The 23853-nt window shown below is 33.9% G+C and overlaps 1 protein-coding gene across 1 annotated transcript in view; it reads right to left on the reverse strand.

The window, feature by feature from the left end:
- LOC106718796 (putative transcription factor SOX-15) overlaps nt 1-23853 on the reverse strand; it is a 102836-nt gene that overhangs the window by 74163 nt on the left and 4820 nt on the right. Inside the window, exon 2 of the mRNA XM_014512983.2 lies at nt 17647-17867. Within this exon, the coding sequence (XP_014368469.2) occupies nt 17647-17726 (80 nt within the window). The 5' untranslated portion in view covers nt 17727-17867. The remainder of the gene's footprint in view (nt 1-17646; nt 17868-23853) is intronic.

The following is a 23853-nucleotide window of genomic DNA, read 5'->3' on the forward strand; positions in this document are numbered from 1 at the left end:
GTTATTATAGAGCAAGAGCCCGTGAACCCCAGACCTTCATTATTAGTAGTAGTAAAAGTAGTATCCATTTCAATGGAATTCTCTGCATATATTCTCTCCAATGAATCAGTATATAATTCATGTAAATGGAATTATATACTGATGACAGCGGCCATTGTTGATAATATCTTCTTCTATGATGCTACAAATTTCATTGAAAGATTCTTGGTGGTACTCTCGATAATGATGCCAATCACTTTTAACAGATATTTTCGCCAATGAAGATATTTTATTATTAAACTGAATCCTACAGTCAGTGTGATAGTATATTTTCGGACTTGCAATACTTTCCAATCTACTTAACAACTCATTATACTCTTTTTGATTTTCAATGCTAGACATTATACGAGACTGAAATTGGTTTTTATCACCTTCATGGAGTGGAAGCATTTTTGATCTCACTTGTCTCTTTTTTTTATTACAAAATAAACAAATTTTTTTACTTATACTGTTCAGTTTCTTGATTATGGCTCTCCCTCAGCGGATTGGGCCAGTGTCGAGTGATACTTATACTGATTAAAATGACTAATGACTTATGACTGATGAAAAAATATTTTACCCTAGAACCTAAAAATTCTAAAAAGACTGTTGAAACAGAGCAAGAAAAAGAGCCATCTAAAGACGTAAATATATCAACAGACGATTCAATACCAGGTTCATCGCATTTGTCTGAGTTAACTGTATCACACCCACCTTCAGCTTCTCAATCAACAGAACTTCAACCTTCCCAGGCAGCTGTGGACATTCGCGGACTTGAAGAAGTGAGTGAAAATGCTAATGCAACCACAGAAGTAAATAGTTCGATTCAAGTGATACCAGTGTTGATATAAGTAAAAAAAATTGTTTATTTTGCAATAAAAAAAAGAGACAAGTGAGATCAAAAATGCTTCCACTCCATGAAGGTGATAAAAACCAATTTCAGTCTCGTATAATGTCTAGCATTGAAAATCAAAAAGAGTATAATGAGTTGTTAAGTAGATTGGAAAGTATTGCAAGTCCGAAAATATACTATCACACTGACTGTAGGATTCAGTTTAATAATAAAATATCTTCATTGGCGAAAATATCTGTTAAAAGTGATTGGCATCATTATCGAGAGTACCACCAAGAATCTTTCAATGAAATTTGTAGCATCATAGAAGAAGATATTATCAACAATGGCCGCTGTCATCAGTATATAATTCCATTTACATGAATTATATACTGATTCATTGGAGAGAATATATGCAGAGAATTCCATTGAAATGGATACTACTTTTACTACTACTAATAATGAAGGTCTGGGGTTCACGGGCTCTTGCTCTATAATAACTTGTAATGTTATTAATATATTTTTAATTAAATTTTTGAGTATTATTTATTTGGTTTTTTTTTATAATCTGTTATTGAGGGATCGCGATAGACCTATCTCGCCATCTCACTCGCACCCACCATACATATACTGTCTCGCGCTCGCTCCTTCAGCGACCCTACATCATTGTCTGGCAAGGGGTTGGAACTATCAAAAATGTCTGGCTGATGAGGAAACATCATCTAATTATTACCTAAGTATTATATATAAAAATCAGCTTTTATACTATAACATAAGTAGAATTATAATTTCATGAACATTAGGGGTGTCTGGCAAGGGGTTGCCACGATGTTAAGTGTCTGGCAATCAATAACGTGATTTTTAATAATATTCTGAAGGTAATACCAAAAAATCACACTTTATAATTTGACGAATTTAGATCGGTATTTTACACACCTTTAGTACCGTTTACCTGCCAAAGCCACGGTAACCCAAACTTCATAATAGTCCATCGTTCTTACCTGTGTTGGGAGCATGCGCTGACAAACTTTCAGCTTTTATAAAATAACGAAGGTCTGGGGTTCACGGGCTCTTAGACTATTAAACGACCACTTTCAATACGTACTCTTCTGTGTCGATTAAACAACACATTTTCAAACGTAAGTCTGTGGGCAGCGGTTACTTTGCTATTTTATTGAATTCAGATGACACTATGCTCGTTTTCAACTTATTCTTAAAAAATATACCGGCAGTAATTGGCAGTTAACAACTAACTGCTTCAGTTACTAACAATATCTAATAACATTAGCGCTACAATTTTTTCATTTATTTTTAATATTATAGTAAACTATTATTAACATGATGTGTCCCCACCCTTAGTTCTATAATTAGTATCTATATCTTATAAGGTACAGGCAACTGCAATATATCATTGCGTGTCACATAATCTGTGCAAATTATGTGACATTTCGCATGTATATATACTTAAGTACTGCAGACTGTTTTAATGCAGATTTATTACTAGATAATCCTTAAGTATGTACAGGGTGATATTAGCACATAAGAAGACATACTGTAATTGATCAAAACAAATGTACAATGTTAAAGACAATTAAATATCTAGGGGTCTATCACGAATATTTGCGGTATGCGTTTTTGTTATGTCATCGACAATTAAGTCAAAATTTATATGAGATTTTTCATTGTACTTTCGCACTTTTACGCTTGACTTTACGAATACTTTCTCGCAAATTTTCATGCTAGGCTCTAACATGATATAAATCTTCTCAAGTAATTATAATTTCTATTTGAAATAGCATTGATTTAATGAAAATCATTATATTCTTGAGATAAATTTGTACACCTATTTAAGGAAATTTCGCGAACCAAAGAACGTTAAATTCGAATTATTTAAATGAAATATAAAGAAGGAGTGCACAAAATTATTTTTTAAATCTAAAACAAACATTTTTGGTTATGAATTAAAGTCAAATTACAACCATACACGTAGCCGAGATATTTAAATGGCGAAACTATAGTCGTAGCAATCCTAAGGAAAGAGGAAGCTAGAAAAGAATCTTCCCTTTTATTGTTAATCTTACTAATTTTATAAATGCTAAAGTTTGGATGTATGGATATTGTTTGTTACTACGTACAGTAGCAAAAATACATCCAAACGAAATTTGAAACAAAAACAGTTGTCCTAGCACGAATATAAGTGACAATGATCATCGTATCATCAACACAATTTGTATTAAAATTTGCGTAGCTTATCGTGCGTAAAGTACACCAAAAAGACGATGACATCAAGGAGATTGTCACAAATTTTCGTGCTAGGCCCACAGATTACACTCTGGAATCGCATAGACTCCTTACTCAATTTACTTTACTTTAAAGCGGATTTCATGAGTGACAGCTCGGATTTAGTAAAGTTTTTTTTATCTGTGCTTACATTTAAACATTTTAAATTTAATAATCTATTGTATTGAAGTATGAGGAAGAAAATAATACGATAAAAGCGTAGATCATCTCTTTATTATTGTTTGTAACGTAAATAGATGCGCACATTTCAATTGGTTTTCTCATGTTTTCAGAGTATAAAAGTAAATATAAATAAAAATCACGACGCACAATCGTGAAGCGGCAACCGTTAGAATTATATCGCATTCCTTAGCGTCTAAACAAAACTGTAAGAATGAGTTAAGCGTTAAATCAGATCTATTGTGGTACAGATTCCTCGTTACTAATATGTTTTGGAATCCATAATAAACGGACAATTTTATATATTAATAATAAACTTGTTTCAAATAAATACATAATTACGATAACAGAATAACATTGTTGCTTTTGACAGCTGTCATTGTAACGTCATCATCGAATAATTTAATCGATTCTTATCGTGGAAAATCGATTATTTTAGATTAGATTTTACTTTTGTACACTTAAATGTTAACTGATGAATATGAATGACTTCTTGAAGATTGCGATATTCAAATTGACATTGATTTTTGTACAAAATAAAATTTATTTACAATTACATAATTACTAGTCTTTTGTTAGTTAGTCTTTTGTTTATATGTAGTAGATATGTTCATTTTTCTCTTTACATTACATAAATAAATACAATTCTTTCTTATTAAATAAATGTACAAAGAAGTGGAAAACAATTTCTTTCCAATCTCACTATCTTACTAATATTATAAACTAGCTTTTACCCGCGACTCCGTCCGCGCGGAATAAAAAAAATGCACACAAGATAAAAAAGATCCTATATACGTCTCCTAGTTCTAAGCTACCTCCCCATCAATTTTCAGCTAAATCAGTTCGACCGATCTTGAGTTATAAATAGTGTAACTAACACGACTTTCTTTTATATATATATAGAAGATACGAAAGTTTAGATGGATGGATGTTTTTTAAAATATATCTCCGGAGCGGCTCAATGGATCTTGATGAAATTTAGATGTAGAACATAGTCGGGATGAACACATATCCTACTTATTATTTTTTTAATCCCGGACGGAGTCGCAGGCTACAGCTAGTTTATTATAAATGTGCATTGCATTCTATATTGAAGTGTGTTTTGTGGCGTCACAAAATATTACACAACAAACTCTGTCACGTATGTCTGATGATAATTCTAAAACTATGGGTTTTCATGCGGTCACTAAAATACCAAATGATTCATAAGGAAGACAGGCCTAATTATTCTAATTCATTAATGTTTTTGTATTGACGCAAATATCTAGACATATGAACAAGTTAATTAAAATCTTATTAACAGTATAAATGCGAAAGTTTGGATGGATTACTTGTTATCACGTTACACCAGAACAGCTGAAGGCATTGATGAAATTTGGAATAGAGTTATATTTGCAGCCTGTAATAGAACAAAGACTACTCATTAACTTATTTTTAATTCCACATGGATATACGCGACCAGTGATGGTTTTAAGCAAGCACCCTGGGCCAGATTACTCTGTTTTACCATGCTTTTGTGAGAGAGAGTTATGTGAGACTATGTAATTCACAACTGGCGCCCCTTTCTGTTTAGCGTCCTGGTCGGCCACCCACGCCCTAATCAAGCGGTGATCCTGACGCAAGTAAACGTTAGTATTTAATAAAGAAACAAATGAAATGTCAAATATGTCAGACCTTAAGCTTGGGTGGTGACAATGCATTAGGCTCCAAACTAGCGAAAACATTTTCCTAAGAATTATTATGTAAAAGGTAATTTAGATTGTCACAGAAAAGACATTGCGAAGTCAGGATTGTCCAATACATCTGAATTGGAATCTGTTCAGATTAATATCATTACGCATATATCATGAATATTTCTTTCAAACTGTGTAATTATCTTGGTAAGTTTGAGGGGTGGGGCTGGGGGGTGTAGTGATGTTCGTACATTATTTTCAAATATCGAACAAGACAATAGCCATTGTTGACAGACCGCGATGTCAGCGTTCCACGGACTTATCTCGGGACATCGAAAACAGCAGTCGTGTCGAATCGATTCTTCTCATTTTACAATCGATTTTGATGATGATGAAGTGGACAAAACTCGATTAATTTGGAATTATGGGGAACGTCAAATGAGTCATATAATTAAACATTATGATTCATTATATTTTACACGTGAATCAAAGTTTGTTTAGGGAAAACATATGAACCTCATTATTAAAAACGTCACGGGTTTTAGAGTACGTAACTACTTAGTTCATTAAAATGTGTTCTCAGAGTTATATTTGTTATATAAGAATTATTGATGATATTGTTCTCTAGCCTGCAGATTTTAATAATAACCTCTTTCCTATCTACTTTTTCTTTTCATTAAAACATAATATGATATTCTTAGAACGAATAACACATTGTTACCTATATACCTCAGCCATCTGACCTGGTCTCTATGCAATGCCTATAAATATTCAAATTAATACGTAAATCTAATTAAGCATGAACCGCCTGTTGAAATTTATACCACAGTTTGTCATAATTCAATCAACAGAACCTGAGATATGACACAAACCTACACAAATCCATACAAACGCACACAAACATGTACATGTCACCGAAAGATACTAAATACCGCCGTTTTGGAAATTACCTAGGCAATACTTTAAGACTCAGAAAGTTGCATACCGAATCATTTTAATCAGAATGTGCGTATATTACAATATTTTGGAAAGGTGACAATTCAATTGCAGTCATTTTCTGTACATCCATAAAAGCCCAACACATAAAAGATGAAGAACTGACGGGCACTAATGTCAATGTAACTTACAATGAACATAACATTTTACTAACCAAAATGTAACACGTCACTATGTAAAAAAAGCCCTTTGGATATGCAATTTGTAGTCACTATTTCTGGGCAAGTTATGAATTAGCTGCAATCTCTTTTTTCCGGTGACTGCATGACACGTGGCATGCACTGCGCAAGTGCAGCGCGAGTTGATAGCTTATCGCGAGATAAGCGATCTCCTTATCACAGATGCAATAGACCGAGCACCCACTTTAAACTCCAATACGCGAATACCTCCAGTATCTAGGATTACAACTAAATATTATAATTATTATTGCAGACAAATTAAAATTGAAAAAAAAAAATGTTATCTGAGGCCAAGTCCAGCTTTACTGTGTCACTTTAAATTGGACTATAACATTAAAATACGAAGTTAAAATTAGACGTTAAATCTTTTCTTACTAATATTATAAATGCGAATGTTTTGATGTTTGGATGAATATTTGTGATAAGGTATCTCCAGAACGTCTTAACGGATCTCAGTGAAATTTGGCACAGATGTAGAACATAGTCTGGATGAATAGCAGCTAGTTTCAAAATATTGTTGAAAACAAACTTTTCCTGGCATAACCTTTGAAAAACAAAAGACAACAAAATACTTTCATGGAAATTTCGCGAACAGAAACACATAGATTTGTAATTATTTAAGATGTTATCATCTTAAATAAATGAAGACAAACGAAACAGTTTTAAATCGTTTACCAGTAAAATTTCAGGTAAATTCATTGTGATTATTTCCATAACTATGTCTGTAAGGTAATTCAAATACCCATATATGGTTAACGACATGAAAAGGTTTATGCAACAGAGAGAAATCGATAAACAATTCTATAAGGAATTCGATTAACAAACTGCTAATGAATTTCTCGATTCTGTAAGACGATTGTAATATTCGGAATCTGTTATTGTCTTATTGTAATTCATTTACTATCGCTACCAATTTCTATGACACATCGGTGACAGTCGGATGATTTTATGCAACGATGATGAAAGCAAGATTATAATTCCGATATATCACGCATCATAGAAGAACATTTGTACTAACATACTTCCGAACTCAGAATATTCTCAAGGTCATATAAACTAAGGATATGTATGTCATATAACTAAGGATATATCACGCATCATAGAAGAATATTTGTACTAACATACTGCCGAACTCATAATATTCTCAAGGTCATATAAACTAAGGATATGTAGTAGGACCCTTAGGGTCTCTTATTGACTACTTAAGATCTCTAGGTGCAACCGTAAATGCAAACATTCGCATTTATAATATTAGTAAGATAAGTAAGTTAGGGAACTGAGATTATTATAAAACAATATAATTTAATAACGTATCTGAGGTGATAGATCTCAAATCATTTGTTAAATACTTAAAGTGTATTTCCATCAAAGCGAACCAACTGATACCCAATTTGGGGCGAACAAAAACTAAACTATGTGACGAACGCCGGCTGCAGCGGGTGCCCTAAGCCACGCTTCCGTGTGACGGAATGTGCTCGATTGTAATGAACTCGTTCGTCGAAACAAAGTACGTTCAGTGGAAACACCGCTTTAATATCAAATTCATGTTTCTTATTAAACATCGGGAATTTGCTTTGTAGTGTATGTTTTCTTACTTTCCATTGTCCTGAAACTTGTCCTTTTACAAAGAGTTCGCGGTTTGACAGACATCTTAAAACTAAGTACGTTTGGAATGTTCATAATAACCGTAACAATCTCGACAAAAATACTATATTATAAAAAACGTGTACGTGATTAATTTCCCTCATAGCTCGTTCTTCATTTATCATCTTAGCATAGGTATAAATGATGTGAGATATCTTGGCGACTCTTAACTTCGCGGGAGTCGTTGCGCTAACACAATTATAGGTGTAGCGGGGGAAGACAGTGGTCTTTGTAGTGACACAGCGCGCTGGTGACCTTGTTCCTCTCAGATATTTTAAAATACTAATTTAAGAATCAAAGAACTTACCTTTAAGTCACTATTTTATCGGTAAACATATTTATTAGGAACATTAAGTATAAAAGGAATACTAATACTCCAAGAGTAAGCACAGTCAAGGAAGTTTATTCCCGACTCATTTTCATTCACAAAAAACTTGCCATAGTAACATATTTATATAGGTGGTAATCTTACGGTGACAGTTAGCTGTAGGAACTGAATACAGTCAGACAAGTATATCTCAGTCAGTGAGGCAGACGCTGCTGTCGCTGTTAGCTCTTTCAGAAAACATGTAAAACCTACATGAGTTAAGCTAAAGTACGAAAAGTAAGTTAGTAAAAGAAGAATATAATATTCGCGCAGTGGAAGTGGAGGTTAAATCCTAACCATAGAGGCGACAGCGCGCGTTCCCCGAACCGATTGTTTGCAGCTCCTAGTATCGGCGGCGGCGGCGTGTTGACACGAAACGCTCACAATGCCTTGTTGCCACAGCCATACAACGTTTGTAAACAACTTTATTTTTTTTCTACAGTCTGCGCCCGTCAAATTGTCTAATAACGCTTATCACTGTTCAATTAAGAAATTGACACACTATAAAGTGTGGTGATTTATTAACACCCTTTATAATCCGTAAACTTTTTCTAAACCAAAAAACATAAACGGATTAACTTACTTTGAAGAGGTGGCCTTCGATACGAATTCTCCCTTGGATCTTATAGCAATAAGTACAATCAGTTTGGTTTATAGATTTATTAAATGGATAACTAGTGTATTAAAAAACATAGACCATTTACTGTCGAATAATTCTATTCCCGTGGAATAAACATGTTTATGTTTTTCCTATAACTGAGAAACGAAGGTAATATTTTTTTTAAATTTCGGGCAGACTAAGCTGCGGCAAACAGCTAGTTCAATCCAATCACAAAAAAATGTCTGATCGCTAAACCAAACGAGTTAATTTTCATGCAAAACGTATGGTATATCTTTATTTAATATTATAAAGACGAAAGATTTATATTTTTGTATGTAACAAATAAACTCAAAAACTACTGGACCGATTTCAAAAATTCCTTTGTCACTAAAAAGCTACATTATCACTGAGTAACATAGGCTATATTTATTTCTATATATTTTTTTTAATTCCGCGCGGAAGGAGTCTCGGGCGACAGCTAGTATTTAATAACGCGAATGTAACAAGTCTAGGCGGCGTCAGTAAACAAAGCGCGTTGCGTAACAGATGCACTTGTTGTTATCAGGCGACGGCACGGTCTTCCTTACACACATTACTGCACCAAAGTAATATCATAAAATACAATTATATTGCAATATACCAAAATCAAGGCATAATATGTACTAGATTTTGACCTGACGGGTCTGAAACTATCGAATATAATAAATATTGTATAAAGTGTCTTAGTTTGAAATGTAAGTTTTTTTTGTTTTATGTTGTGCCGTTGTTGAGATTTGCCGTTAAAAAGTTATACCTTATACTTGTACGTCTATTATTGACTAACATGGAAATTTGTATGGAAGACTAATTCTAATACAACAATTTAGTAACATTTTAATAATAATACGACTGTTATCATATTCTACTATTATTATTAGAAATACCTTTAGATTATTAAACATTAAATACTAAAAGCAAGATAACAAGATCAAACAAGAAAATATAACAATTATTCTAACACTAGTTGTCGCCCACGTCTCCGTAAGCGCGAAATTAAAAAAAAAACGTAGTAAGCAGCTGATGTGTTCGTCCAGACTACATCTACATTTATGCTAAACTTCATCAAGATCCGTTATGCTGTTTCGGAGATACCTTCAAACAAACATCTAAACATTCGCATTTATAATATTAGTAAGATAACCTCAAATATTCTTGACTAAATATTCATACCTAATAATTGGTAAAAGTGATATAATTTCATTTGCTTTTTCCGTAAATTTGTTGTAATATAGGAAATATAACTATTTACATAGATATAAACTATTTCATAGTGTAATTACATATTTGTAATATTATTTAAATTACAACATAATGTCCGGTTTATGTTCGACGACACGCACATATTATGTTATGTAAGAAAATGAGTTGCCTAAAATCCTATTGCAAAATGCCTCATATATAGATTAGCCACGTAAAAATTGTATTACTGACCTAATTTTTTTTTAATTATTAATTTAATTTTTAATTCCCGTTTTTACAATATGTATGTGAACAAGAGATAATATTTATTGTTATAATGTAGCTATAGTTGTTTTTTTTTATCGACGTTTTTGATAGTATATAAATTTGTATGATAATAAAGTCTATATGTACATAAGTGTCTGATACATATTTGATATGCTGCTTCAAAAAAAATAAGAATCACATTTTTTTTGGAAATAAACCTTAATATCTCTTAATCTTACTAATATTTTAAATGCGAATGTTTAAATGGATGGATGATTCTTCAAATCGGCTCAACTGATCTCGATGAAATTTGACGTAGAATGTAGAGTAGCCTGGAAGAACACGTAGGTAATTAAGTTTTTAATTCCGCGCCGTCGAAGTCGTTGGTGACAGCTAATTTCTATTCCATTTGAATTGAATTTTTTAACCTAAAGTAAACTCTTAACTTAGCTTTGGTACCCTTTCTTGTGGTTATTTCAGTTTGACTCATTTATTACCTTAAATTGGAGTGTCTTTTTTTCGTTTTATATAATAAACGATTATAGTCCCTAGGAAATTCTTTTAATGTTATATATCCATTGCCCCTAAAGTATACTATAAAATTTTTACGTATAAAAATAAACTACATTTTCTTATATTACAGCTACAATGTATTCTAATTAAAATAATGAAACTAGAGCGGCGTAAGATTTTGACAAATCATTATTGATATATACAAGGTCTGCCTTTTAAGTTCTGTCGTTTCAATATTTCCCGGCAATTTTGTATTTTGAACTGTTTTATATTCGAGTGTGTTTACATTTTGAATCTTAAAACAGTTGAAAGTATTAAGATTAATGCTATTGTTTAGTCACAGCGTCGATTTGAATCTGCCAGGTAACGTACGAAAATGAATCTTTCTAAGGAAACTGTTCGTGCAATAATTTTCTACAACTTTAAAAGACGCCTGACACGGCATCAGTGTTTTGAAGAGCTAATATCTGTGTTCAGTGATGAAGCCCCATGTCTGCGGACTGTCGAACGCTGGTATTTAGAATTCCAGCGTGGACATACTAGTCTTAGTGAAAAATCTCGCGAAGGACGTCCAAAATCCGCCTTCACCGAAGATAACATCATTGCTGTGAGACAACTAATTCTCGAATATCGTCATGTGACGTATCGAGAGATAGAGGTTCTATTAGGCATCTCAGGGACAACCATTCAGAAGATCTTGCATCAAGCGCTTGGTGTGAGAAAGCTAGTTTGCCGTTGGATACCGCATCTGCTTTCAGACGATCACAAGGCGGCCCGCGTCAGATGGTGTAAGAAAACTCTGCAAAGGTTGGACCGAGGAGAGTCAAACCACGTCTACGACATCATCAGTGGTGACGAATCTTGGATCTATGCCTACGATCCTGATTCCAAACAAAAATCTACAATCTGGGTCTTTCAAAACGAGCCAATGCCGACTAAAGTTGTTCGTTCGCGAAGCACTTCAAAGAAGATGGTGGGCCACCTTCGTTGGAAAAAAAGGCCATGTTGCGACTATTGCACTTGAAGATCGTAGAACGGTGAATGCAGAGTGGTATACCACAGTTTGTTTACCACAAGTCATCGCCGAAATGCGAAAATCTAACTCAAAGCGACGCATTATCCTGCACCACGACAACGCAAGCTTACACAGCGCTCGTCAAACGATTGAGTATTTGTAGCAGGAAAAAGTAGAAATTCTTGACCATCCTCCATACAATCCTGACCTAAACCCTAACGATTTCTTTACATTTCTTAAAATTAAGAAAAGTCTTCGTGGTTAATGGTTCCAGCCCGGTGAAGAAGCAGTCGACGCTTTCAAGTGAGCCATTTTCAACACCCCCACTTTAGAGTGGAATAAATGTTATAATAACTGGATTCAGCGAATGGAAAAGTGTATTAAGCTACGTGGTGAATACCTTTAAAAACAATAAAAAGTACTATAAGATTCTAGTTGTGTTTTTTTCTTCAAACGACAAAACTTAAAAGGCATCCCTCGTAGTGATATTAATCCGGAGTCGAACCGGTAACTAGATAACAAGGAGCTTGTAACAATGGACGCGTCATTACAACTATGATGCTAGTTTTAAACAAGGACAGTAAAGCAGAGCTGTAAGACAGTGCTCTCTTAACGTCTTCTGTCCTAGTGTAAAACTTTCATCCAAGATTTGATTCGTCTCTTACCCTGTTTGTAGGATATCATAATTATGTACTTAAAATTATTGTTAGGTTAGGTTAGATTAGATAACGTGATTCATCGCAAATAAAGAGATTTCAAGGTCGTGTCACGTTTGCGCATTTTCCGTTACATAAAAGAGAAGGAAGATGAGAAGAACAGAAAATATTTTAACTCAATTTTGTGTCGTTGTTTATTTCTCATAATAATCCTAAATTTAATTTTACATTTGAGCTTTAAAAATTACTTCAAAATAATTTAATCATAATATGTTGGATACCTTATCCAAATAAACGTACATCCAATATATAGTTCGTACTATCACAAGTTCAATCGGCTCTAAGCTTTCTAATTTGCACTCGTCCACTGCTGATTGCTTCGGATCCGATAAATCACTAGCGGCATATTTAGATCATTGGAACTCATAATGTCAAAACAGTATTTAATACTTTTATTTTCTTTCTACATTCACCTAGTAACTAGCACGTTCCTGTTTTTTATGTATGAAGGAATCACACAACCTCAAAAACATCTCTAAATGAAAATGTATCGCATAAAGAAAAGCAGATTCATAAAAGGTAGAAAGTAAATGCTGCCTTCCAAGATCTCACAGAAAATAGGATTAAATCAGAACTGTCATTTGAAAACGTTATGTTTACGAAGTCCAAATTGGACTACTAGTGCAAAGTTTAACAATTGAAGACAACTTTTTTGGAAGTTATTTTTGTAAATAGAACGTCGTGCCATTGGTTTCTGAGACTATCCTCGTTTAAAGCTTATTGTTATCTCTTTTTTGTCAAAGAAAATGATGATGACAATATGTTTAATACAGAGATTTTAATCTCAGAAACCCATGGTTAATCAATGAGGATTTAATAATCGCTCCATAAAACTCGATATATTAGGTCCTTACATATGAAATTGGCGTTTTTCGTACTGGCCACTTTAATCACGAATTTCTCCTCTTTGGTAAGGAATTCCAAATTCAAATTTGTACAGCTATAGACTCATGTATTTGTGGTTCGATGACAGTCATTCGTTTGTTTTTTTTCTTCTGTTTTTTTCTGTTTGCGTCACTCATTTTACTAAATGGAAAACTTAAAATATCGCATTATTTACGAGTACGAGTTCCGACGTGGCACTAGTGCTGCGGAAACGACTCGAAGGGTGAATGATGTGTATGGCGGTCGTGTTGCAAAAGAAAACACAGTTCGTTTTTGGTTCCAACGTTTTCGTTCTGGAAATTTCGATCTGCAGAACAAGCCCCGTGGACGGCCTGAGACTCAAGTTGATAATGAAGAGTTGAAGGCTATTGTGGAAGCGGATCCATCGCAAATCACGTCCGAGTTAGCTGCAGGCTGCGATGTTAGTGATAAAACTGTTTTAATTCACTTGAAGCAAATTGGGAAGATTAAAAAGCTTGAAACGTGGGTACCTCACGAATTGACTGAAGCAAACCGGCAAACGCGCGTCGACTGTTGCGTTACATTACTAAACCGGCACAATAATGAAGGTATTTCAAACCGAATCATTACCTGTGATGAAAAATGGGTTCTTTACGATAATCGGAAGCGCTCAGCGCAATGGTTGGATCCTGGCCAGCCAGCCAAATCCTGCCCCAAGCGAAAATTAACCCCAAAAAAGTTACTTGTAAGCGTTTGGTGGACTAGTGCCGGTATTGTTCATTACAGTTTTCTCAAATCTGGCCAGACTATTAGGACTGATGTCTATTGTCAGCAATTGCAAACCATGATGGAAAAGCTAGCGGCTAAACAACCTAGGCTGGTCAATCGCTCCACGCCACTGCTGCTTCACGACAACGCTAGACCACACACTGCGCAACAGACGGCTACTAAATTAGAAGAGCTTCAATTGGAAAGTCTAAGACATCCTCCGTACTCCCCGGACCTTGCTCCAACAGATTACCATTTTTTTCGAAATTTGGATAACTTCTTGCAAGGGAAAAAATTCAACTCCGATGGGGCAGTCCAAATCGCCTTCAAAGATTTTATTGATTCCCGTCCGACTGGTTTTTTTAGTAAAGGGATCAATGAACTACCTATGAGATGGCAAAAGTGCATAGAAAATAATGGTTCATACTTTGATTAAATAAATATATTATATTAAAAAATATTCGACTTTTTGTTCCTCCCATACAAAACTCCAATTTCATATGTAAGGACCTAATAGAACTGAACGCATTATTTCTGATGTAAGTTCGTGCGTCGCGCAGTCGGGGCCATAACTTTCCTCGTCATATGAAACGAAAAAAAAAACGAATTTGCAAACATATAAAGAAATTGAAAGGTACCGTCCGAGAGAGATGCTATCTCAAAATTATTTCCAATTTCACCATTTTGCGTCCACCTTCGCAAATCTTTTATTTTAAATGCTTTTTTTATCTGTTATTTTATTTGCGGCGATGGCCGTCTGTGGACCGACTCCCATAAATTATAGTTCGGTAGCCCTCTTAAAGGGGTTTTCGATATCTTTTTTGTGTTATTTTTGTTTAGGCCGCTGAAGAATTTATGTGCTGGTCTTACTTAGCGACGGTCAGTCGGCCTGTCGAGACGGCGTTTCCACTTGCACGTGGACCTCAATGTTTATACTTGTGCACGTACCTTCACGCTCTCAATTATTTACAGAGTGGACAGAGTTAGACAGATGTACTTTTGAGACTTTGGATTTTTTAATGAACGACCTGAACAATTTTTAATATACACTTTTTTGCATCGCTTTAAAATAAGAGGAGCTACGTTGTGACTATTAATGAACCTCATCCAAGGATCGTCTCCAAGTCTACAACTCCGTCACCAAGCAGTAGTAACTGGACAGATCATACATTCATATCTTAAATATCCGATGAAATATTCGTCACTTATCAGCCAAGTAAAAAATTGTTTTAGTAGTGTGTCCCGTGGCCACATTACTACCAAGATCCGCTCAGGCCAAAGTATGGTCTCGCAAAATAGTATGGCAGACAAAACGGATTCCGAATACTGGCAATTGGAATAGTTTTCATCTTTTTTATCTGATTTCGAGCGTGGAAGGCATCCTAACGGTATCCACCATGAGACATAACTTTAGGGCGGACCGAGCGAAACTTTTTATGTTATTTTTCCACTGACCTCAGCCGGTTGCCTTTTAAAAATGCAAGCGACGGTCACCGTTCTATACTTAACGTGTTTAGTTCCGAAAAGTAACCGTAAATTGAAAAAAAAAAACACGGCTTAGACGTATTCCACTTCCTTTTTGAAACGTGACTTAAAAACAAGCCCAACACCAACCTTACCGACGACACCAAAAAATATTTGACATTGAAGACTCATTTAAAATGTTGACTATATCAGCGGCACATATTAGGCATCGATATGAAATTGTAATTAGTTACGTTCAATAAATCAAAAAATGTCCACGATTACCTTGTTAATTAGGCATGTTAAACAGAATTTTAAGTAACTTTTATCGTCACAGCCAGAATTATTACAAAAACTTTACTGGCAACTCTAATTGCGTTCAACGCCGGCCGAAATTAAAAAGAAAAGTCGCACCGCAAGAATCCCGCCTATTTTTAAAAATGGAACCCGACGATGATTCGCCTAATTAATAAACCAATCACGTACAGTCGAGACGCGGCAGCGAGGCGCGGCGGACGTGCGGGCGCGGGGGATGAACGTTCGGAAATTCGAATACTATATTTTTTCTGCACCCGAAGCATCATGATGTTACTTGTAATTGGCTTGACGGCCGATGACGGTGAATTTAGTATCAAATTAATTACCAACGGCTTAAACATCGCTTAGCTAAGAGTTAACATCACAAAAACTATGAAACTACTACTATAAACAGACCATTAGAAGATGCCTTTGCACACGCATTAGTTCATAACGCCTTAAAAATTATGAGACAAAAAAAAAACTTTGTAGTAGTCATTCCTACTTAATCAATCTAGGAATTAAAAAAATTACACGAGACATCGGTCTGTTTCTCAGAACGTGAATGCCGCGGATTATCTGACACAACGATACGTTTTTTTAAAACACCGCGTGGACTGATATAACCAACAAAAGGCATTTAATATTGACAGCGAAAAATTATGTCAAAAACTTTCAAAGCGTTCGTTGATTTTGTGGCGAAATGATAAAAAAAATATCATTTATCAAATAAATGCATTCCCGGTTATGTCCTTGCTCAGCGTGATTACAAAAAATGAGTTGAATAATAAATGCATCGGTTGGCAGCACTGGGCCCGAAGTGAGCCGACGCGGGGCGAAGAAGGGCGAAGATTAGCCAGAGCGCGCACTTTTTGTTTGCATCAATCGATGCGCCCGAGCATTCGCACGATGAATAATTCAAAAATTGACATGAAATGGCGTATGGTACTTTTTTTTTAAATGAAAGGTGCCCGATTGAGGACTGTAACCGCCTGACGAATTCATTGCTCAACGGCTTTTTGCGTTCAGTAATTGCTGTATTTACTTTATAGGTTATGAAATTAAACAAATATATTTTTCGGATTTCACATATTTCATATCCTTCTTAAGGTGAATGAAAACGTCATGAGCAAACCTGCACATAGGTTGAAAGTGTGTGAAGTCAATCTCTCCGCATTGGGTCAGCGTAGACAAAGCCTAATCACCCCTAACTCATGGCAACACCACGCTTAGTGTCATAGTAAGCCCGCCCAGGGACACCCAATCGTTGGTTGGTACAGATGACAAAAAAAATAATTAATGCACGTAATGCTGTTAATGATGCAACGAAAACTTGCTGTCATTTCCAAGTATAAATAATCTCGCCATTTTGAATTCCGTCTGCGATTGGCCAAAACTTCTTTGGCGTGTTTCGATTAAATGACTTTATCCTACAAGTGTCAGTGACATCTCCACGTTATGGTTATGATGTTTTTTGACTACCCTCCATTAACGGACATGACAAAAAATAATTTGTATAAACACTTTGATTTTAATATAATCGATGCAGGAAAATATTGGGGTATTGTAAAAGCTTCGAATGAAAAAAAAAATATTTTTTTACTAAATTTTTTAAGGAGATACCAAAACCTAAAATATTAGTTTCTTAATATCTCATCTATACTAAATACGTAGAAAGTAAAAGTACTATACTTCTATTGCAAAAGCTAACGAAAGATTTAAAAGATATACAAAATATAAAATAACTTTAAAAAGATAAAAAAGATACTCACTTGTAAGATGTGAAAGACATGTTGGTATCAACGCACGGCTGATCTTCTACCGTTCCAGTCGTCAGCATGAGGGTGTTCATTCGTGTTGGCCTTCACTATCGACTATCGAATATCGATATCCCGCGGTACAACACTAGTTCGTCAAAGTCCGTTGGGAATGCGTCAAATCGTCGCCACACATTATGTACGTCACACCACTGATTTTCCTCCTTGTTTAATTTCTGAAAGAAAAAAAAACGACTTGTTATAATAAAATAAATTAGTCTAGTTTTTTCTTATTACCCGAAGAGGGTAATGTTTTTCACACGTATGTAAGTTCGTTTTTATGTGTGTAGGTTTGTATGTATGTGAATTCGTTTGTGATGGCCTAGAGCCTAAACAACTGAACCGATTTTTGAGATGTCTTTCAATTCGTCTTCTTCCTCATATTACATCGGCACAAGGTACATACGTAAAATAAAGTTCTAAATTAGTGAAAAACGAGTTCGAATCTCACTCCCCATAACTTTTTTTTTAAACAGCTAAATCATTTTTACGGCGTTTTAAGTGTATTATAAAATAAGAAAGTATTACATTATAACATTTAGTAAGCTTAAATTAACAATTTTAAAATGATGGCACCCAGTAGATGGCGCTATTCCTTCGATTAGATCTCAAATAAAACTTTAATGCAATTTAATAATTTTAAATAAATTTAATTAGTGATGCATTAATATTATTAGAATTTTAGTTAAATGTGTTCTTTAAAAAACAAAAGAAAAAGCAATTAAGAGATAAGTACAGTAATTAAAAATATTACATTGTCTGTGAAATTCCTACTACAGAATTTAGGTTTACTTTAAAAAAAAATCTTTAATATAGCTTTTACTTCATAATAGATAACAATATGTTGTATGAAAATTTAGTTATTGGAAGTAACTTAGGTACTGTTATTGCTTATTTTTTATTATAGTTTACAATACATCCATTATCGTAGTTAATTAATACATAAAGCGAAAACTTTGTTTCTGAGAATAGTATGTTTTTATTATTTCTTTTAACCTAAATCGATTCCTTTTTGATATACCGGTGACAATTCACTGAATAAAATGTATGAATGATTTATGAAGTTAGTTGAAAACACAAAAATACGGGAATGCCGACCATCGGGATGGTGTAAATGAGTATCGAATTTATAATTATAAAAGGAATTCTTGACCACAAGAACTGGCCAAAAACAGTCTCATTTAATGAAACAATGTAACATGCCATAATTACAACGTCATATGTAAGTTATTTGTTACTAATACAGAAAAAATTGAGGTTAGAATTAAAAAAAAAACAAACGCAATTCTTAGCTTACAGTACACTAAGTATTTGTCTTTTTACATGGCATAACTATTTAACGGTTAATATAAAAACCCTTGGTTACATTCAACTGTAAAACATTAAACGGACTGCATAAATATTTTAATGTAATGTACATAGAAAACCTCTTTACACATTTTTCTCTGCGCAAAGTAACTGGCCATAGATAATTTAACATTTACTTTAGCAAAAAAAAACATAAAAATTCCATCGTAGTGGTATAAATATTACTAGCGTCAACTTATTAATTTTAATGTATTCTTTAACATATGTTCATCGATTATTTAAATCAATATAGCTAGGTAAAGGTATCTGCAAGAAACTGAAGTTGCCGTGTAGGGGATAAGCAATGGCTCTTCAATACCACTCGTGTATGATAATTATTAGTTGATCATAATTGTCTCTACATAAATAAAGTTACTATTATAACCCATAGATAGACATTAACCGTTGGTTTCTGAGACCAAAATCTCTGTATGTCATCCTTGTCATTATTATTGACAAAACAGTGAACGGATATAAACGGAGATTTTGCTCTCAGACATGAACTGAAAGTTACGATTTTAACTCTATACTGCATAGCATAGTAAGATTTCTACGGCGCTTTCTTTAATCATGTTTCTGGGGGGATTAACAGTGTTGTTAGACTGTGTGATTAGCAAACCTGTGGCGTCCCCACATGTTCAGTGCCTTGAACTTTCGCCTAACCGCGCCCTATACTAACAACGTCCCTGACAACTGGTATCTTTTAGATCAAAAATTTTTCTGTCTAATTCATAATAATATGTTGATTTTCAATCATAAATTATCCGTAGCGAAATCCCACAAAAAAATTTAGTTCTTTATTTTTTTACAGAATTTCAACGTAAATCGGATTACAAAAAAATTTTGCTGATCAAAGAGTCTTCTATGAAACAGTGAGTATGTTATAACAATTACATTTTCCTAGAAAGTGTTATCAAGATTTTAAGCGCAGTTGCTAAATCACTTTTTTTACTAACGTATATTAATCTGGATGATATTTTTACAAAAGAATAAACAGATTACGTTATTTAATAAACTCTTTGGTTGGCAGATAAACCTTGAAACATTATAAAAAAATATTAATAAAATTCCACAATAATCATATTAAATTTTGCAAATAATATGACTTGTTGTTAAATAATCTTTGGAATCTGAGCCGCATGTGAAATAAACTGGTATTTCTGAACGTCGTCCTTCACGGCCCCATGTTTAATAATACCACGTATATGAGGCATGAAAAACTAAAGACAGGTTAAATTTCTTTATACCTATGTAAGATTTAATGTATGCTTCAAATACCACACTTAGTAATGACTAATAGGAACGTACCCTTTTCCATATTGCTGTATAAATGATATGGAAAAAGCTCCTGAACGAACTCAAAGGAATAGATAAAGGTAGCGCGGGATCAAAAAAGGACTCTTGTATTGTCAAAGTTCAAGTTTCACGTTTGGTGGCGCGTAAACAGCGGTTCTCAAATTTCTTTGGTTACTGAACCCTATTAGGAAGAAGATTATTTGACGGAATCCTAGATTCTAGGGCCTAGAATAATCAAACACCAGTATATGTATAAGTATATTTTGTATTTCCTTTCTCGCGTCATTCGTTCAATTCACAACCTACCAATTTGGAGATATTGCTAAACTTTTGGCAGATTTTTCCTATGGAATCTTATAGTTACAGTATATCATTTTATGAATTATGTTCAGTACATATTTTCGTAGATCCCCCGTGGCTAATACTGTTTTAGAGGAACACAGAAAAGTTAAGTAGCTGTAAAACAACGAGCCGTCTTCTGTAGATTATCCATCAGTGCTTAACTTTACTGTGTTTAACTAATTTTCTAATATATTTACATTTTATGGTAGTTGTATTTAACGATTAAGTGTATCATCAGACCTTTAACTTGATCAGAAGATTTCCTGTCGTGTCAGAATAAGGGTGTGGAAGAGGAAAATTGAGTGACACTAGTACCTAATAACTTATCTTAAAATCAATAAACATTATCCATCTTTTCCCTTAAATACAGAATAATTTTAGTTAACACTTGATTTCTACAAGGTATTAAAAGGCGAATAGAATCTTTACCATCACGTATTGTGTTTATCATTATAATTATCACTCTGTATAAATTACAACACCTTTAGAACACCAGTTGAAAATTCCCCGTTTTTGTGATTACTTTGGGGATGCTTCACAAGAACTTTAATATTTTTATAATGATACAGCTGTCACTTTACAAAAGAGAGATGCGGCCTTTTGGGGAAAAGCGGTCCTGATTGGAGAGCCAAAAGTAAAGTCTACAAATAAGGATTTCTCACCAAAAAGGATCGACATGTTTTACTTTATTTTTATTTGCAGAATTATTACACAAAATTAGCACTTGAATATTTAATTTATCATCATAAAAACAGATTAAATAAAATGTTTTACATATTTAAAAAACAGTAACCGTATCTAAAAAGTAAAATTTTCTGCGACTCAGTTTTAGATTTCGACATTTTATATTCTTTAGAAAAAAAACCACACGAAGCACGTCTAGTATAATACAGGTAACCAAAACATAACTAAAACGTTAAATATAAACATAACATATATCAGTAATTATAGTAAAAGAGCGCGGTCAAATCACTCGAGTGTGTGAATTTTGGCATTCATTATCATTATATCATTAAAACATCTCCGAATAAAAAATTGGATTAATTGAACTAAAGACTTACCTTAATAGATAAAGTCTGAATTTAACTGCACATTGATTTCACTATTTTTTAAATTTATCCGGAATTCAATTGTTCATCCGCGTTCGTAAACAGTTCACTAATCAAATACTCTATTTAAAAAAGGTAAGAGAAAATCAATCCCCATTTCTATCGATTATGCATTTTGTTATGACATAAGCATTAAATTATTGAATCATACAGTTACCATTGTTCTTTAAAATCATTGTCAAAGCTTTTTAATTATTGTATGTTTTATTAACGTCATCGTGGTTTTTAAGGGGTTATGATTTCGTGAGTTCATATACTAAAATCTAGGTTTGTTAAATAATGTTACCATTAACGTAACAACTTTAAAAATATGTTGTCATCCTTCTCAATTTATTTGAACAAAACAGAGATAGCAATAGATGCATGTGCTATGACATTTGAAATTAACGACTCAGTTAACATTTTCGTAACAATTTTCTATCTGAACAATCAATTAATTGGACATTTCGGTTCGCCGATCCATTCTCTAAAGCTTGTTATGATTTCATCCGTTCTAATCTAACATATATCTGGTAGTGGTACGGCCGCATCTGATCTGAGATACGGGCCTCGTCAGGAACCGGCCGGCGGCCATATTGAATCTGATTGACAGCTGTCAATGTTGGCGGCACTGCGACGCGTCGCCGCGCCTGCGCACTGCTACAAGCGCGCTACTAATTCTTCAACAAAAAATATAGTAGCGATCAAAATAAAAGTTAATGCGAAAACATGTATCGGTTTAAAAAGAGGGAAATAATTATTAAATACCCTTGTGTTGTATAGTTCTATGTCATTACATGACGCTATTAAAAACTGAAACAAAACTGATACTCTAAAAAATTTAAATATAGAAAATAGAATAAGATCCCAATGTGCCGAAGTATTACTCAGTTTAGACATCAAAATAAAATTCACGAAACCTGAAAATGTAGCATTCCTATTACCTAGACTGAAATAAAATTAAGGTCTCGCGCCTTAAATTGGTACAACACATTTCAGTTAAACAAATGTTGCTATCGTGTACACAGTGTAGTTTAATTTAAACAGTAGACCAACAGATTATTACTTTATAAAACTTAAGCTATAGACCTATAAACTAACTGAAAAAAATCAAATTTAAATGTACAATTTAGAATACTATAATTTTAATTTGATTGCATCCATTCGTAGTCAATAAAAGCAACGTAAAATCTACCATCAGCAAAGCACAAGTGCCCTTCACAATAACTAACATCAAATCTATAATTTTCAAACCACAGACTATAAAGCTAGAAGGAAAACCGCCCAATAATTCATTAACTTTACTATCACTATAAATCTTGGTTTACGATCAACATGACGTCACAAGAACGTGTCAATTTAACATTAGGTCCGTTAAGTTGGTACGGTCTGCAAAAATAAGTTTTTTCCATAGCAATTTCAAATGAAAAAGGATTTAGAAAACAGCCAGATTACGATTTTAAAATTAACTAACAACAAGCACAAAGCTTTGCGTGGATAGCTATGTTATTCGTTGACAAGATGTAAATTTATATTTGAGAACGAATTTTCAAACCGTACTTTTTTTGACGCGCCAATATCCTAGTTGTTAATGTACAAATTACATAGCTTGCGGTCATGGATTCGAATCCCGACATGCGACTATTGTTGTGAATTATATTCTAGTGCAAGCTTCAAGTTTATCTTGAACGGATACAAAGAATCGATTCACTAATTACAATGTGCATCCCCCTCCCCCCACTTCAAAAAAATAAACCTTTTGCTTATAATATAAGCAATGATAAAGACAATTTTTTTAACTTAGTTCTTATTCTCACATGGCAACACTGACATACGATTATGACAGGCTATAGTAACGCTTAAATGATTCTCGGTTAGTAACCATTGCGTAATATATTAGGCAACCGTTTCGCAGCTAAGGCTGACCCAAACAATGACAGAGTGCCAATTTTTGCCTAATCGAAGGACGTGATTACTAGCTGTCGTCAACCACTTCGTCCTCATGGAAATAACAAAAAAAAACTAAGCCTAAGCGATATTCCAGACAAAATCCGTTCAGCCGGTATTATTCCTACGTCCAGGATCTAAA

The sequence above is a fragment of the Papilio machaon genome, chromosome 26 (assembly GCF_912999745.1).
Source record: "Papilio machaon chromosome 26, ilPapMach1.1, whole genome shotgun sequence".
Classification (NCBI taxonomy): Eukaryota; Metazoa; Arthropoda; class Insecta; order Lepidoptera; family Papilionidae; genus Papilio; species Papilio machaon.